Here is a 16,696-nt window from a genome sequence, read left to right on the forward strand (position 1 = left end):
TATAATGATAATATGCTTAGTGTAACTTGAAGACCGTATTAAACCTTTTGTATGACCCGTTCGGGCCTATTGGTTTTGGCAATGCTGATGATGCGAATTGGAGTCTTTGCCATTGAGTTTGCCACTGGGCTGACATGGCTAGAGCAAGACTGTAACTGCTATAATTACCAGGTTTTTGTTATGTATTATATTACGTGATTTATCTATGCATTCCCATTATTCCGTTGTTACGTGCTCTTGTATTCTCTCAAAATCACTGGAACAGACGAAGGAGGTAAGGAACCCAACTCCGTAACAACTTTGTTGATGTACTGGGGCGGAGTCAAGTCGTACATGATGTTTAAAATGTTGAGGTAAGGAATATCTTTCCAGTTGCTCAAGGGCTCGGCCAGAGCTTCTTGTTCTGAGTCCTTCTTGTCGTTTTGGTTCTGTTTGCGCGATCCTGACTGTTTCTTTTCCGATTGCTTCTTCTCTGACTCTTCTTGCAGTTTGATGAACTGTTCCAAAGCCAACGACTTCTTCACTGGAGGCAATTGAGAGTTTTTCACCAAATCCTCTGGATCCGCCAATTCATTGGTGGTTACAGAGTCCAATTGCACACGGTCCGAAAACTTAATGGACTCGCAGCAGGTGATGACAGGAATGTTTCTTTTGTGGCACATCATGGCAACCATTGCACTGCCAACACGAGCATATAAGTAGCCGTTAGAAAGCATGGCATGGGCTCCCAAAAACGCATAGTCGACATCCTCCAAAATCGTAGACGACAACAGATTTATCATGACGTATTGCACGCTCAATCTTTCCTTCGTAATGGCAACAGGTGGCTCGTACTTGAGATTAGGGTTGGCTTCAAGTTCCTCTGCGCTTGGTTGGATTTTTGCATTCACCAACTCGCTGAGCAACTTTTTACCTTCAAACAAAGGCCGAGAGTCGACGATGACCAAGTTGAAGCTTTTGTTTTGTTCCAACACTGCGTGCTGAAGCAACTTCGACAACACCTCCGAATGTCCAAATGTCAAGACTGTACATCCGTTGTTGATATGTTGAGACGCATTCTCGATTATAAGCTGGTCAGATAAATCGATCTTGTCTCTGATAAAGTCGTCAATACGACTGCACAAGGTAGCTTTCGCTTCTGGCTCAGGCGTGTCGATAGAAATGTGGGAGATTTCCTGTTTCAACCACCGGATGGCATTTCCCATCGACGTTGACAATGGTCTAGAGCTTTTCAAGTATTCTATCTGGTGAGATAAATGGCCCGTCATGTGTCGCGTCAAGGTGGTATTTTCTGGGGTTTGATAGTCCGAAATCACGGCCTTGAACACCTTCAACATTTCTCTCAATCTGGCAGTCGAGCCCACAATCTTGTGGCTCGAAAAGTGCAAGCTCAACGTCAAAATCGCAGGATGGACAATGTGAGAAACCGTTGGAGAGGAAGCATTTCTTTGTTCTCTAGTTTCCAAGTGGCTGAACAAAGCAGGGATTTTTTTGTCCTCGTTCTTCACCACAGCCTGACTTAATTGCTTCTTCAAGTTTGTGTTTGTCGCTTGCAGTTTGCGCTTCTCGATCTTTTGCTGTGCAAGCTGTTCTTGTTGTTCTGGCGTAATTCCTGCTGCTTCCTTCTGGGCAGCTCTTTTGGCGGCTTTTTCCTTTTTCTTCAACTCCTTCAACTCCTTGTTCGAAAGCTTTTTGCCTTCGGCACCCTCAGCCGGAGGGTCGGCTGGCTTTGCGGTTTTTTCTTCGCCCATTCTTTTCTTCTCTTACTTTTTACCAGTGCGCTTACAGTACAAATTTCTCATATAGTTTTTTAGTGAGTATCTGATGTTGCGTGTACACCTCAATACATAAATGTTTGATTTAACTTTCAGTCAACTCTCCGTAAACTCCTCTCTTCTTCGTAGTGTCATATAATCTGACCACCTTCTCCAAGTTTTGATCATCTACTTGCGAAAAGGCAAATCCTCTTTGCTTTTTGATTCTTTGCACCTGTCTCACTTTGCGAATAGCTTTCTCAAACTGCTCCATTCTTGGCCTGTAGTCTTGGATGTTATACTTTTGGATTTCCTGAACATAGTGGTAACTTTCAGGATTGTAGCTTCTCTTGAAAAACTTCCATGCAAAATCTCGGATCAAGCAGAGGATACTGATTCCAAAGACGGCGGCCCAGAATGTCAAACTTGGATATGTGTGCGCAATAACACCATGATATTCTTTGGATACATTAATCAGTGGCGCAACAACAGCATAGATGGGCAACCAGACAAGCCATAAAATGAATGATCCAGGGATAGCTAAAACTGTAAATTTGGTCCACAACGTCACCACGAGCGCAGCTTTTCCTAATGCAGTCAATGTACAAGTAGTGTAAACCAAAGTTCCCCAAGCCCAATTGTTGGCAACTCCACCATGAGGTAAGTAATTGGAGTAGCGGTTGATTGCCATGAGACAAACGAAAATCACGGCCGAGTGGAAAAAGCCATTGACGATCCATCCCCAGAAAATCGTGACATTGAAAAACTTCCTCTGTTGTCCAAGCTGGTACAATTGTGGGTATCTGTCCAAGAAACGAGCGCTGACAAACTGATCAAAAACACCCATTATAAATGGTGGAAACACGGTGAAAAGAACATTATAAAATGTCAATGTCCACGATTCAATAAGGGACTGGCCGGAGAAACCGTTTAAGAACACAAACCAAAACTGCGTCATATACAAGGCAACATTCTTGTAGAACGAGTATAAGATGGCGTTGGAAATACGCTGGTACGACCAAGAACCATGCACCAATAAGAGCTTCTTGAGATACTTGAACTGGCCGATAGAAACATCTGCACTTCTAGCTGCTTGCATACCTTCCATACCATTGATACCAACACCAACATGCGCAGCCTGAATCATAGAAACGTCATTTGCACCATCTCCAATGGCCAAGAGCAAAGATCTCTTCTTCTTTCTTTTAACCATTTTCACAACTAACGCTTTTTGCAACGGAGATACACGACAGCAAATGACAGCTTTACAGCGGGTTGCCAATGACAAGAAAAGGTCTTCCAAATCGGACTCTAGAGCAAATCCCAAGGAATGGCCATCAATAATCAAGGCCAATGAGGAATCCAACACAGAAGCATCCATGTCATGTTGGTGCTCGCTTATTGCATCCAACTTTTCTCTCAAATTAAGTTTCGTATCGGCCTTGGTCTCCTCGTTGATGATAAGAAGGTTCATGTCTTCACTCAAAAGCTTGCACGACATTCCGATGTTGATTGCGGTTTCTTGTCTGTCGCCAGTAAGAATCCAAATCTTGATTCCCGCATTCTGTAAAGTATGAATTGTTTCTGGGACGCCATCTTGTAACTTGTCTTCGATTGCAGTTGCACCCAAAAGGAACAAGTCTTTTTCAATCAATTCCGCAACTTCGTCAAGTTGCTCGCTTCTATTTTCAAGCGCAGTAGAAGCTTCGTAGTATTGCGCAGCCCATGCTTGATATTCCTCCTCTGGAACAATCCTCGATGCGATACATAATGTCCGCAAACCATCGGATGCAAAATCCTCCAAATGTCTAATGGTTGCGTTGACAAACGGCTGAGGCTCCAACTCTGAAAGACGCTCCAAGATCACAGTGTCTGCACCTTTGCAGAAAAGACGAATCATTCCATCCGGACATCTGAAGATTGCGGACATTCTTTTCCTAGTTGAGTTAAACTCACAGATGTTCAACAATTCGTATTCAGCATCAGTGTCTGTGGCATTGGCATGTATCGTGACACTCTTTGGACGACGAATGGTGAATTTGTAACCCAAATCTGCCGCACCTTGAACTAACGCTCCTTCATCAGGAGAAGCTGCTTGGTACTTTATCGCTCCTGTGACCTCGTTAACTTCGGGAATGACAGTGTGGCATGTACTGAGCAAAACAAAAAACTCGTTGATGATGGCAGATTGTTGCAGGAGATTGTCTCTTAAATGAGCCTGTAAATCGTTGAAGCTGTAGAAGCCAATTTCAATTCCATCAACCATTTGAGCTTGGCCATCTTCAGGGATTTCCTCAGCATAGCATTTACCTCCAATTGTGCAAGCTTTGAATTCCATGACATTTCTTGTGAGTGTACCTGTCTTGTCAGAGAAAATGTAGTCAATTTGACCCAATTCTTCGACCAAAGATGACGTTCTCACGCCGGTTGGGGTATCAGATTCGGCATAATACATGTCTAAGTCACTTCCAATCATGTATGCCTGGTAATATTTGATAATCTCCACAGTGACGAAAAGAGAAATCGGAACCAAGTTCGAGTACAAAATCCAGAACGTGAGTATGTCCTTGAAAAACAACTTGGCCATATTCGTACCTTCCAAGTACAAGTATGGCATATGTTTCTTGTTGATTTGGATCTGGGCAACATTTCCAATGGAGGAAACAAGGGCCAATATGATCAAAATCGAAAACAATGCGATGATTTGCAAATTAATGATTCTCTCCACATCTGTTCTCTTGATTGGCGCAGCTGTAGCGTTACGCATCAACTTTGTCTCGTGACCAGTGAACACCACAATACCATGGATCCATTGGGTATTCCTTAGAGTTGCACCTCTCAAAAGCAATTGTTGAGGTGAAAGGGGGAGTTTAGAAGATGGTCCGAAATTATTCAAAGTTCCTTCATAAGTGTACAAGGACGAGTTTGGCTGTTCGGACATGATTTCTGTATGTGATAAATCAGACACTAATGAATGTGGGTCTACCAAATACGCAGTTTCCGACTTGGCTTGTTTGATCTTCAAATTCGTTTCACCATCTAAGTTCGCCGTTTCGATGTAACATAAACCTTCTGGTTCAGAGGAGCTCAAAAGAAGCAAATCTGCTGGAAAAGATTCTTCGTTGTTGACACGCACGATATCACCCACTTGAACCAGAATCCACTTTTTTGAGTGGAACTCGCCGGTCTCCGGGTCTAGAACTAGCACACTTGTGTTATTAAGTTCTTTATCAGCGTTCGCACGCTTGATATCTTCCATCACTTCTTTCGTCGCAGAAACGAGTAACACCACAGTCAATGTTCCGATAGTGGTGTATCTGTTAGTGGGTGAAACGTCGGGGACTTGCTGAATAATGGAGGTGAAAAGGAAAAACAAATTGGCGTACTTGCTGAATTGTTCAAACAAGAATTTGGGTAAGAACGTCGCAAAGTTGTATTTAGTTGTAGAAATGTGGTTTCCATAGAAACCAAAAGACAGGTTTTTGGCCCGATCCATGACGTAAATGTGCCGTGGACCCAATGCAGCGGTGGCGTCCTCAACATTTTTTCTTCGGAAAACGCCTTTTACTCGGTTAAAAATTTTCCGAATGTCAAAGTCTGACAGACCAGTGTTGGTATCCTTCATATGATCTGTATAGTCGTCGACCATTCCAATGTAAGCGCCCGAGGCATTTCCTTTGCGGCCCGCCTTTAGGTTCTGGAAAAAACCAGGCGCTTTCTCTTGCTGGGGCTCATTCGATGTGCTCAAAAGAGGAACTTGACGATTCGAACCTTCATGGTGCAAGCCATGGGACGTTCCCTGGCCATAGAACGAGTCATCTTCCAAATCCGAAAGCTCTAATGTGTCCGAGAAAGGATTTGCGTTGTTTTCGCCCGCTCTTGTCGATGATGTGGGATATGTGTAAGGACTATCGTAAACTGGATATCGCTCGCCAGGATGTTCGGTAGTTGGATATTCATTGAGATCCAAATCAATGAGATTGTTCTTGTCAGCGAACGGATTATTCAGATCCTGCGCCATTGTGATCTGTAAAGCCGAACTTTGGGGGCACAGACGACGCTTTTGAACTTTTCCAGTCGATCAGGAATAGGCTATGTTTTTCTGTTACAAATGCCGGTGTGCACACAAACTTTGTAATGAATTCTGTGGTACTTTGGTGTACGTGGCAAGATATGAAAAAAAGAAGTATCTTAGTGGGTTTTGTATTTCTGTGTATGTTGGGAGACTAGAATCCTCGTCTATACTAGTGTTGTAGTTTGGCTCGTGTTTAGTGTATTAGTCGCACTGCGCCTTTAAGACTAAGGTCACGATAGGGCGAAGAAATTTATAGAGAAGGAGATACGACAAGCTGAGTGGTAAAAGTGGTTGTTCTTGACCGGTGGGCTTTTTTGCTTCAATTTATTGGTATACGATGTTGAGTGTTTTTATTTGGTGTTTTTACCTTTGACTTTCTTCAGTACTGGTTTGCCAAATTGATGGTCCTTAAAGGTAATTAATGACAGATCCTGGCAAGAAGGCGCAAAAATCCAAAAGAAAAAAAAAACACAATTTTCAGCATTAATATATATAGGCTCCATTAAATGTATTTTTACATTTAAGACTTCTCTACTGCCGTTGTATAGTTATCTTCATATTGATGTTGAACTGTAGTCTGCTTTTCTGGCTCTTCTATTACTGAGTGACTCACGCGAAATTTCCACCTACTACTAGTCATGGCTGAACAGATCGCTAGAAACGCCAATCAAGCGTTTGGGATTCTCAAAACGCTTTCCAACGAAGAAAGATCCAGCGCATTAAAGGAGATCCACGATGCATTGAACGACGCCAAGGACGAAATCTTAGCTGCAAACAAAGTTGACATGGAAGCAGCAGAGAAGAACAGCTTATCATCGTCTTTGATCAAAAGACTAGATTTATCCAAGAACGGCAAGTACGAAGCCATGTTGCAAGGTATTCTTGACGTTGCTGCTTTGGCTGATCCAGTCGGAAAGACCACCTTGGCGAAAAAGTTAGACGAAGGCTTGAACTTGTACAGAGTTACTGCTCCACTTGGCGTTTTGCTCATAATCTTTGAAAGTCGTCCTGAAGTTATTGCCAACATTTCTGCACTTGCCATCAAATCAGGCAACTGTGCCATTTTGAAGGGAGGGAAAGAGTCTTACCAGACATTCAGGGCCATCAGCTCTGTCATTAACAAGACCCTCACAGAAAAAACCAAAGTTCCAGAATGTGCCATCCAGCTCATCCAGTCTCGTGAAGAAGTGGGTGACTTGTTGGCGCAAGACAAGTACATCGACTTGGTCATTCCAAGAGGAAGCAACGCCTTGGTCCGCAACATCAAGGAAAACACCAAAATCCCTGTTTTGGGCCATGCCGATGGTATCTGCTCCATTTATGTTGACAAGGATGCAGACTTGGACAAGGCCTGTCGTATTGTTGTGGACTCAAAAACAAACTACCCTGCGGGGTGCAATGCTGTTGAGCAATTGTTGATTCACAAAGATATTGTTTCTGACAGTGCCAAGTTGGAAAAGCTCTTGTCTAGCCTCACAGATGCCGAAGTAACGCTTCATGTTGTTGAGGAGATCCAAAACAGCTTGTCCGATAAAGTGAACCCAAAGTTTGTCGTTGCAGCTGACAAAGACTCATTTGACAAGGAGTTTTTGTCGTTTGACATAGCCGTCAAGCATGTTTCTGACGTTAACGAAGCCATCTCGCATATCAACGAGCATTCATCAAAGCACACGGACTGTATTATTTCCGAGAACAAAGAGGCCGCAGATACCTTCTTGAAAGGTGTGGATTCTGCCGGGGTATACTGGAACTGTTCCACGAGATTTGCCGATGGCTTTAGATATGGATTTGGTACCGAAGTGGGCATCAGTACGAACAAGATCCATGCAAGAGGTCCTGTCGGGTTGGAAGGATTAATGAGTTACCAGTACCAGTTGAAGGGAAATGGCCATATTGCCTCAGAGTATGTGGGTGCTGGTGGTTCAAAGGTGTTTGTTCACGAGGACATTGCATACTAAGCGAAATCATCGCCAAAATTAATACGACATGCTTAGGTACTATGGATAGGTTGAACGTTATTTTTTTTACTGGTGAATGTAGGCCATGTTTCATTCATGGGTAATGAAGGATACAGACAAACTACCGTAGCGTATGGATTCAGGAATAAATACAGCAGAATGCATATGTGTTTTATAATCGAACTATGGTGTCATCATCTCAAGAACTCTTGAAAAGCCTCATAGTTTTTCGGTGGATGTTGAGGATAAGCTTCAACGATACGATCAATATTCTGCTCAGTCAACTCGAGCTGCGACCACTGCCTGAGCGAGAAGAAATCAGTCAAGGTCTTGATCCACTGCATTCTGGCATCGATGGTATCCAAATCATCTTCGGGCAATTTTTCCCGCAAGCGTGCTCTGATGCGGCCCAAGTTGTCGACGGCCTCATTCAAGTTTAGCCCTGCAAATTGTTTGGCGATATCATCTTTTATCATTTTCAGCAACCTGGGCGATTTCCCATTGGTACTGATCATGATTTGAAGCGCGTCTTGGTTGAACATGGAGCCAAAGTAAAAATCACACATGGGAGGTTTGTCGGCAATGTTCACAGGTATCCGTAGCCATTTGCATTGGTAGTACACTTTGGTTGATTGAGCAGGATCGTCGATGCAGCAGCAGACACATGCAAACTGGTTGTTTTTCACCATATCGTCAATCATGCCGTACTGCTCTTCTCCAATATCTTGGTACTCTATCTTGTCCAAATGAGCATTTTCATACATTGTTAGGTCCAGTGGCGTATAGTCACGTTCCAAAAGCTTATACAACTTGCCTTCTTCACTAAACGTCTTCAATTTGGGATGCACTTTCCCCCCCGTAACAACCGTCACTTTTGCATTTGCTCGAAGCATATGTTCAACTCTGCTGAGCCCCACATCTCCACCACCAATCACAAGACAATGCTTGTCCTTTACTTGCCAGGCCAAAAGCAAAGATCCGGGCAGGCTCATCCTAGTCAAACAGTAGGAAATCTATCGATTCAAGCACAATCACACGATCGAACTTGGTTTGATCAGAATGAGTAATGGTAGGTACCCCACTATGCAGAAGATGACTGCGAATCTAGTGTGAGATCTACACTAATTAGAGACAATCACAGCGGTAACATACGTCAGATAATTATGGTCTTTAGAGATGGGGGTTTCAAATGAACTGGAAGGAATATTCAAGTCAGCTGTATGAAAAGAATATTCAAGTCAACTATATGAAAAGAACTGTGTTACCTCAGCAAATGGGCGAAAGGGTTCCTACTACATAAAACTTGTTGATCAATCGCACAAATTGATTAAATAGATTCGTTAGTTTGTAAGCCTTCATCAATTTGAAAAACCACACGAACAAATGTAGACGAACGTTTGTGAAACGTAATGTTAGGCCGACCATGTCTGACGATTGGAACCGCTTCGCAATTCACGATAAGCGTAAGCCAAAGTGTCTTTAGGTTGGCACTTGAATGATTACTTATGCCCAGTGAATTCTTGAATACATTTAGGCATCTTTATCTGTTTAGAGAAACGAATGCGTGAGAATTTGACTTTCGAGAGTTCAAAAGAGTTTTTGTTGAGCCAGTAAGTGGCCTGTCTTAGTAAAATGAACAGCAATAAATAAAAATCAGGAATAATACATTCGTGAGACAAAAGTAAGATACAAACTTCAACTTCCGAAATCTATCGCCTCCTGTTTGAATATATATACAATTAATTAATGTTATCAGGCAGGAATGTCTTTCTGAGCACCAAAGCTAGCAAGCGAAAAGGCTTTAGTCTGTAATCGAAATTATTTTAGCGTAGTTAATCCATGTTGTCTGCTTGTCCTTCATCTTTCTTCGTACTTTAAGTTAGAGTTAGGATTATGTGTAGACTGCACCTCTCTCCATATATGCCAATATGTCAAATGAGTCCATGTGCTCAGGCGTCATACAGTCTAGGCCAAAGAAAGAAAGAAAGCCGGCACTAACCCGAACCCGTCTACAAATATGGATAAATACTAGACACGTAAGTCAATACGGCACCTTGCAGTATTTCCGTCATTTTCCGTTACAAGGACAGTTTTATGTCTAACACGTTATCGTAATAAGGCGGGGCAATATTGCTTTTTTTTTTTTCTATTTTTTTTTGCGTTCGAGATACAGTGCGCACCTCTCCCGAGGAAAAATAAGGTTAATACCTCCACACTTCACCACCGGAAATCCGATATTTGCCCATACATTTCGTCCCGTTCCACCGTTTCCCGTGTTGTTTTAGAAACTACTGCTGTGACTTTGTTCCGTTAACACCGAATCTTCCCCGCTGTCCAGAGACCGATAATATCGTATGCCGACTTTCAACCGTTCTCAGCGCCGGGAGTCCATGGCCGAAAGAAGACCCAGTGTCACGTATACGCCGGAGGTGATTCCGCCGTTGACGGGATTGGAAAAACCCAACACCCACAGTTTACGGCTCGACCACTGCGACATTTTGATCTTGGGCACTGGTTTGGCAGAGTCCATTTTGGCGGCGGCGTTGGCGTGGCAAGGCGTGGAGGTCCTCCACGTGGACAAAAATAACTACTACGGCGATCTGTCGTCGACACTTACCATTGACCAGGTGAAGAAATGGTGCTTGGAGGTGAACCACGGCCGGGTCCGGCATTTTCTGGATGCGCAGATATATATCCCTGGAGGAAAGCACAATAACCAGTTCCGGAGCAGAGACTACGGCATTGACTTGAGTCCGCGCATCATGTTTGCCCAGCTGGACTTGTTAGCTCTTTTGATCAAGTCCAGGGTGTACAAGTACCTCGAGTTCCAAAGCTTGTCTAACTTTCACGTTTTCGAGAATGACAACTTCAAGAGCAAAATCTCCAACACCACCAAGGAGGAAATCTTCACCGACAACTCCTTGAGCTTGGCCACGAAAAGATCGTTGATGAAATTTTTGAAGTTTGTCTTGCAAGACAACAACGACGATGCGAAAAAACAGCTCTTGCTTGACAATTCCAAAGTGCCTGTGGAAGAATTCTTGGCCAACAACTTTAATTTGAAGCTGCCACAGGTGGACGAGCTTATTTACTCTATCGGTCTTGCTAACAAAGAACACACACGTACCCCAGAGGCCATTGCCCGTATCAAAAGGTTTCTTGTCTCCTTTGACGTGTACGGCAATTTCCCTGTGATGGTGCTGAAGTTTGGCGGGCCAGGCGAGATTTCCCAAGGCTTTTGCCGAAGCGCAGCTGTGGCTGGGGCTACTTACAAATTGGACACCAAGCTTGTAGACTATGACCCCCAAACAAAGGTGGCCAAGTTCAATGATGGTTCTGCAGTGAAGATTAATGAAAAAGTTGTGGTGTCGCCCACCCAAATGCCCAAGTTTTTATCTTCAAGCTACGCGGAATTGGAGGAAAAATTGCACCCATTCAATGTGACTCGTCTCATCACCATTGTCAGAAGAGATTGCAAAGAATGGATGGCAGATGGCGAATCTTCTGCTGTGGTCGTTTTCCCACCAAATTCTTTGCCCACAAAAAACGAATACAGTATACAAGTGATTATTCAAAACGGTGGTTCTGGCGTATGTCCACCAGGGCAATCCATCTGGTATGCACACAGCTGTGACCAAAACACGGCCAAGGCAAAACAGGACTTGGAAAGTGCTTTGGAGAAGATGGAAAATGCTCTTTTGAGAGAAACCTCGACGGACCTAGGCAATGTGCTAGACGAGAATGATTTCGTCATGAACCAACAAGGTACTCCTATCTTGGTGAATTCGTTCAAGCTCGGCGAATCTTTACACGGCTTCGTGCCTAAGGAGAAATTGGATATCGTGTGTAAGTTTGGCTTTGTGCAAACCACGTACGTGAACCCCGATCTTTCCAATGTCTTGTCTGTTCCTTCAGCTTCCAACATTAGCAATATGACGGTGGCAGACTCGGAGGACGTTATTTTCCTGAACATGCCTTCTTCCGAGATCAGTTACGACGGCATTATTGGCGAGGTGAAGACTTTGTTTGAGCGTATCACCGGAAGTGCCGAAGACTTCTTTGATGTGGACTTTGAAGATGACGACGATGACTATTCTCGTGTAGCAGCAGGGACTCTGACTGCAATTGACAGCGAGCTGGCAATTGATGATTCGGATTACGATCCTTCTCACCACGAGCCGTTTGGAGCAAACGAGATGGAGCTTTAACCGATTACGGTCTCCAAAGTAACCTATACCTATTTATGTGAAGCAGAGTCTTCATTTTCGAACACAAAAAACTAAATATTTCTTTGGTTCATTAATACTGGTTTCTAATGTGCACATAGTTACTATTGCTTAATTAGTAGGCCGGCAGTAGACGAATATGGGCTACTGTGGGCATTACGGATTGGCATACCAATACATTTTGCAGCAAATACAGATGAGTAAGATAACAGACGTTCCATATTCCTTTAGATGTTCTTTTGCGCTAACTGTTCACATAGACGAGCTTCAAGCAATGCGAAGTAATAAGGAAGAGAATCTACAAGAATATATACACAAATACACAATGAGTACACATTCAAGCACAGCACGAGTACACATCCACACATTTAGTATACAAACAATCACAAAAGGACGAAAAGGAGTATCTCTCTTGGAATCTGTCGGTGGAATGTTTTGATGTAGCACACACGTGACACAGGGCACACGCCCTAATGGATCCCATGCAACATCGCCACCTGCACACACGGCCATGCGCTCTCTCGCGCTCTGAAAAAATTCTACCCACGGCCTTAAGTCTTTCTTTTTTCCCCACTGAGCAGTTACCTGTCGAAGAAGTCCATAGAAAAAATGTCTGACGTCGAAGAACAACAAATTGTCGAAGAAGTTGCCGTTGAGCAACAAGATGCTTCCATCTCCATCGAAGACGCTTTGAAGGTTGTCTTGAGAACCTCTTTGGTCCACGATGGTTTGGCCAGAGGTTTGAGAGAAGCTTCCAAGGCTTTGTCCAGAAAGGAGGCTCAATTGTGTGTCTTGTGTGACTCTGTTACCGAGGCTTCCATTGTCAAGTTGGTTGAGGCTTTGTGTAACGAGGGTGATGAAAAGATCCCATTGATCAAGGTTTCCGACGCCAAGTTGTTGGGTGAGTGGGCCGGTTTGTGCCAATTGGACAGAGAAGGTAACGCCAGAAAGGTTGTTGGCTGCTCTTGTGTTGTTGTCAAGAACTGGGGTGCTGACTCTGAGGAGAGAAACATCTTGTTGGAGCACTTCTCTCAACAATAAGCGGACAGCTTTGCTGGCCGTATAGCCGTACATATACTAATATAATATTGCTATGAATGTGCCGTAGTACCAGTGGTTTCGAAGGGTGACCTTACCATTAAGCTTGATGCGTATGTTTGAGTGCTGTCGTATGTTCTTGCAACGAGACGAGCTAATGTTGCAGGTTGGGCACTCAGCCATTCAGATCTTTCACGTCTTTAAATAGCTGTACTTCCTTATTGAAAGTCTTCGGATTCCTGGCCTTCGCTTAGAGACAGTATGAGAAGAAATGTAGATTGTGTTACCTGCGAAGATGTGAAAGTTAGATTCTCAATATTATCTCTCTTTTTGCAGGTCTTCAGCATCAGATAACAAGCTGTCTAGTGTTAAGCTAAATAAGATGCGGTCATGCGATCTTACGATCTACCCATGTATGGATGAATGTTACTGAACATTAGCCTAATATGGCTCACATGCGCATATCCAACCACATATCATGATTATGAGTTACATAAATACATTCCTAACAACATGAATCCTTACTTGGTCATAAAAATGCAACATCGGGTCGATGAGGAGTTTGGCTCTAGCACTTTTTTGTCGGTCTAAATACTGATGTAGACTGTATGCCAAGTCCATCTACATAAAACGCGAATGTGGATCATCTCAGCGCGATCTAAAACATAACACAGGACATGGACAATAAGCTAGAAAGAAGGGAAGCCCGAATAAGAGGATCAGGGTATGTTGACGTTTTCCATATTTGAGCATTTGTAACTAACATCCAGGGCCCGGGCAATAAAAGTAGAGGAATTGAACATCACCTCTCCAGTGGGAGCCCAGAAGAGCAAATTATTGGATAGCCTAGAAAGTGCTTTGATCAAGCCCGAGGATGTGAATCTTCCCCGTCTACGCCACCAAGGACCAAGCCAGGAAAAGTCTCTGGCATTGGAACGCTACAATGAAGCGAGAGAAAGCCGACGGAAACAGGCTTTCAGCTCGGACGACGAAGATGAGAAACCAGACACTCTTCCGTACGAGAGGGCAACACCGGAGGTTTACAATACGCATAGTGGACACAATGATGGAACTGAACACATCGAAAACAGGGTGGATGAAGCGAGCCAACACAATGAAGCAAATGAGTACAATGAACAGCATGTCTCTGATCACTTTACTGAGCATCAATTGCAAGATGAAGAAGCGGAAGAGAATCTTACGAAGCGAGAAAATGCCGACAGTGTTACAGAGCAACCAAAGAAAAGGAAAAGGGGCCGGCCCCGCAAAACGGAGACGGAGAAGAAGGAGAAAGTTGCGACCCGACGCTCCAGAAGAATTGTGGAGAACCCAACGCTCCGGAAAATACATGCCCAGGAACCTCTATTGCATTCTTTGGGCCCCAAACCACTACGTACTGTCGGATTGACTCAATTTGGACACTTGGATGGCATTGCTAGTGAAATTACACTGTTGAGTAAAGGGAACAAGGGAAAGCAGAAACCCTTGATTATAGACGCTGAAAGGTTACATACAGCCAGCTCCAGAGACAGACGGTTCAATCTCACCACACTCGATGTGCTTCGACAGTTTGTTGATGAATATTCCCCGAAAGGAGCGAAAAATGAAATCGTCAACGAGGCAACAGTGCTCAACGAATTTAAAGCACACCTCATCTATCACATTGAGCATTTGATGGATTTACATGCTAGTATCCGAGACATTTCGAATGACATTGCCGATATTCAACGGCGCAAAAATCAAGTGAGAAGAAATATGCTCGAGCTCAAACAAAAGCATGCAAATGTGGGCAGTGAGCTCACCAAAACTCGCAAGGAGTATAATGACAGTAAACAGGAGCACAGCGAATTTTCGTCCATGATTGAATCTTTGAGCAAACTCAAAAATGCGGTGGCTGGTCCCCAAACCCAGACGGGAAATCTAAGCGATAAGGTAATGATGGATCTCGATGACGTCTCTCGGATTTACCATCCACAGCATGGCCTACAGATGCAACTACAGAGAATCAATGCCCGCTTGGCACAAATGACAAATCCTTAGGAGATGTTGTGTATGACTAATGTTAAACAATAGCTAGGCAACAACAAAAAAAAAAGTAGCATTATTTGTTCGCAGGGAATTTCTAAGTGGTCCTCGAGACGGACTGTTCAAAGTTGACTCTTGTCGTTGTGGCTCTTGTCACGATGTGGCTGCGATAGCGTCGCTTACTCATCTCCAACCAAAGCCATGATCATTCTGTACAAGTAGAAGAAGAACATCAACAAGTGGAAACCCAACTTGAGGAAACTTTCCTTCTTGTGCTTCGACAAGGTTCTGAAGATCTCAGTGGCATCCAACAAGTGGTTCTTGTTGATAAACTTGTTGACATTGAACGCCAAAACAGGCAAGTTCAACAAAAACACAAACCAGTAGCCATTCACCAAAAAGAGAATGGTCAAGAATCCATGCAAGCCAGCCTCTGGAATGAACCATGGGTTCAATTTGTGGCACAATTCGATTGGGTTGATGTAGTCACTTTCCAAATCTGAATACATGATGGTGAAAAACACCTGTGAAAAAAGGTTGCAAGCATTGACAACAACGGCAAAAATAAATAACCTAAGTTGTTAGTATGCCCATTCCAATTATAGTCTAGTAATAAGCCATTCAAAACATACCAGCTCTCTCCTGTCATTGTCTTGTTCGATTGCTCTTGTTATCAGTGGAATTAAAAATTGTTCAAGAGGAGGATCCGCACCGTGCTAGACTGCCCGATATGGAAAACTGTCGCACTCGCTACAGGAACGGATCTTCATCAAATTTATTCCGCAGCGTTCTTTGACTGCATCAGACAACGCAAGACTCACTGCACTAACTTACTCCACTCTAGTCCACAGAACACCACGAAAGTCGATACTTTCTTTGTCGAAAAGTGTACCAAGGTCGGGGAAATCATACGGCCCGTACCGAATAAGATACTGCCATTGACCACTGCTCTCATCATAATATGCTCTTAACACACTCAACTCATGCTTCCCGTTAGTGTAGGCGTAAAACACTGCTTGCACCCAGTTTCCAAGCCTAATCAATCTTCCTCGATGGTTATCCTCCTGAGCATTATACGTATAGACACCGACTTCTGTGTCTTCCTTCTTGTTCTTCCAATGGTTCTCACGAACTTCCTCATCTGGCGTAGTTTCGGCGGGATTCAATGATCGCCAAACCTCAACATAATCAGTGCATACCCCAGTCGCGGGATTGACCATAGATCCAGTTTCCTTTCGATCTTCACTGCCCTCAATTGGCCAAAATGTTCCGATATCAGGGGGCGCCTTGCATTCTTCAACACTTTTCCCAGTTTTGATGGCTTGAACAATCTCTTGAAGATTAACTTCCGAAGGAAACTGCACCTGGTTGGTTCCCTCAATGTCAATTTCAGTTCCCATGCTTACAAACTCGAAGATCTTGTCCATGGCGTCCAGGTCCAGGTCGTTTCCTTTTTCATACGGATAGTGCTCTTTAAAGATTCTCACATCTGTAGAAAAACACTTTGGGGTGCTGATGACTAAGGTATCTGTCAATTCGCCTGCTTGCTCTGACAGCCACTGGATACTGATTCTCTTCGATAAGACCATTGAAATCGAAATACTGGAGACATTCGAAGGT

General features: G+C 43.7%; 9 protein-coding genes across 9 annotated transcripts; 3 read left to right on the top strand and 6 right to left on the bottom strand. All coding sequences in view use genetic code 12, as the record gives it.

Annotated features, from left to right (window-relative positions):
- Positions 1–227: 227 nt before the first annotated feature.
- On the bottom strand, positions 228–1,751 carry GCD2 (translation initiation factor eIF2B subunit delta; the record flags this gene model as incomplete). The annotated part of the gene is made up of 1 exon (XM_002614447.2): positions 228–1,751. The coding sequence occupies one exon, from the start codon at positions 1,749–1,751 to the stop codon at positions 228–230; it is 1,524 nt and encodes a 507-aa protein (XP_002614493.2).
- A 109-nt stretch (positions 1,752–1,860) lies between these two features.
- FOB63_003986 (aminophospholipid-translocating P4-type ATPase) lies at positions 1,861–5,775 on the bottom strand (the record flags this gene model as incomplete). The annotated part of the gene is made up of 1 exon (XM_002614446.2): positions 1,861–5,775. The coding sequence occupies one exon, from the start codon at positions 5,773–5,775 to the stop codon at positions 1,861–1,863; it is 3,915 nt and encodes a 1,304-aa protein (XP_002614492.2).
- Positions 5,776–6,467: 692 nt separating this feature from the next.
- On the top strand, positions 6,468–7,787 carry PRO2 (glutamate-5-semialdehyde dehydrogenase; the record flags this gene model as incomplete). The annotated part of the gene is made up of 1 exon (XM_002614445.2): positions 6,468–7,787. The coding sequence occupies one exon, from the start codon at positions 6,468–6,470 to the stop codon at positions 7,785–7,787; it is 1,320 nt and encodes a 439-aa protein (XP_002614491.2).
- Positions 7,788–7,981: 194 nt separating this feature from the next.
- MET8 (bifunctional precorrin-2 dehydrogenase/sirohydrochlorin ferrochelatase) lies at positions 7,982–8,779 on the bottom strand (the record flags this gene model as incomplete). The annotated part of the gene is made up of 1 exon (XM_002614444.2): positions 7,982–8,779. One exon carries the CDS (start codon positions 8,777–8,779, stop codon positions 7,982–7,984), a length of 798 nt encoding a protein of 265 aa, XP_002614490.2.
- A 1,362-nt stretch (positions 8,780–10,141) lies between these two features.
- Positions 10,142–11,995, top strand: FOB63_003989 (GTPase-activating protein; the record flags this gene model as incomplete). The annotated part of the gene is made up of 1 exon (XM_002614443.2): positions 10,142–11,995. One exon carries the CDS (start codon positions 10,142–10,144, stop codon positions 11,993–11,995), a length of 1,854 nt encoding a protein of 617 aa, XP_002614489.2.
- A 285-nt stretch (positions 11,996–12,280) lies between these two features.
- FOB63_003990 (uncharacterized protein) lies at positions 12,281–13,087 on the bottom strand (the record flags this gene model as incomplete). The annotated part of the gene is made up of 1 exon (XM_002614441.2): positions 12,281–13,087. One exon carries the CDS (start codon positions 13,085–13,087, stop codon positions 12,281–12,283), a length of 807 nt encoding a protein of 268 aa, XP_002614487.2.
- Positions 13,088–13,728: 641 nt separating this feature from the next.
- On the top strand, positions 13,729–15,091 carry FOB63_003991 (uncharacterized protein; the record flags this gene model as incomplete). The annotated part of the gene is made up of 2 exons (XM_066102371.1): positions 13,729–13,775; positions 13,822–15,091. The coding sequence occupies 2 exons, from the start codon at positions 13,729–13,731 to the stop codon at positions 15,089–15,091; spliced, it is 1,317 nt and encodes a 438-aa protein (XP_065958313.1).
- Positions 15,092–15,255: 164 nt separating this feature from the next.
- ERV14 (cornichon family protein) lies at positions 15,256–15,725 on the bottom strand (the record flags this gene model as incomplete). The annotated part of the gene is made up of 2 exons (XM_002614438.2): positions 15,256–15,649; positions 15,709–15,725. The coding sequence occupies 2 exons, from the start codon at positions 15,723–15,725 to the stop codon at positions 15,256–15,258; spliced, it is 411 nt and encodes a 136-aa protein (XP_002614484.2).
- A 181-nt stretch (positions 15,726–15,906) lies between these two features.
- On the bottom strand, positions 15,907–16,665 carry FOB63_003993 (uncharacterized protein; the record flags this gene model as incomplete). Its single annotated transcript, XM_002614437.2, has 1 exon — positions 15,907–16,665. The coding sequence occupies one exon, from the start codon at positions 16,663–16,665 to the stop codon at positions 15,907–15,909; it is 759 nt and encodes a 252-aa protein (XP_002614483.2).
- Positions 16,666–16,696: the final 31 nt, after the last annotated feature.

Source organism: Clavispora lusitaniae (assembly GCF_014636115.1).
Source record: "Clavispora lusitaniae strain FDAARGOS_655 chromosome Unknown tig00000185_pilon, whole genome shotgun sequence".
Lineage (NCBI taxonomy): Eukaryota > Fungi > Ascomycota > Pichiomycetes > Serinales > Metschnikowiaceae > Clavispora > Clavispora lusitaniae.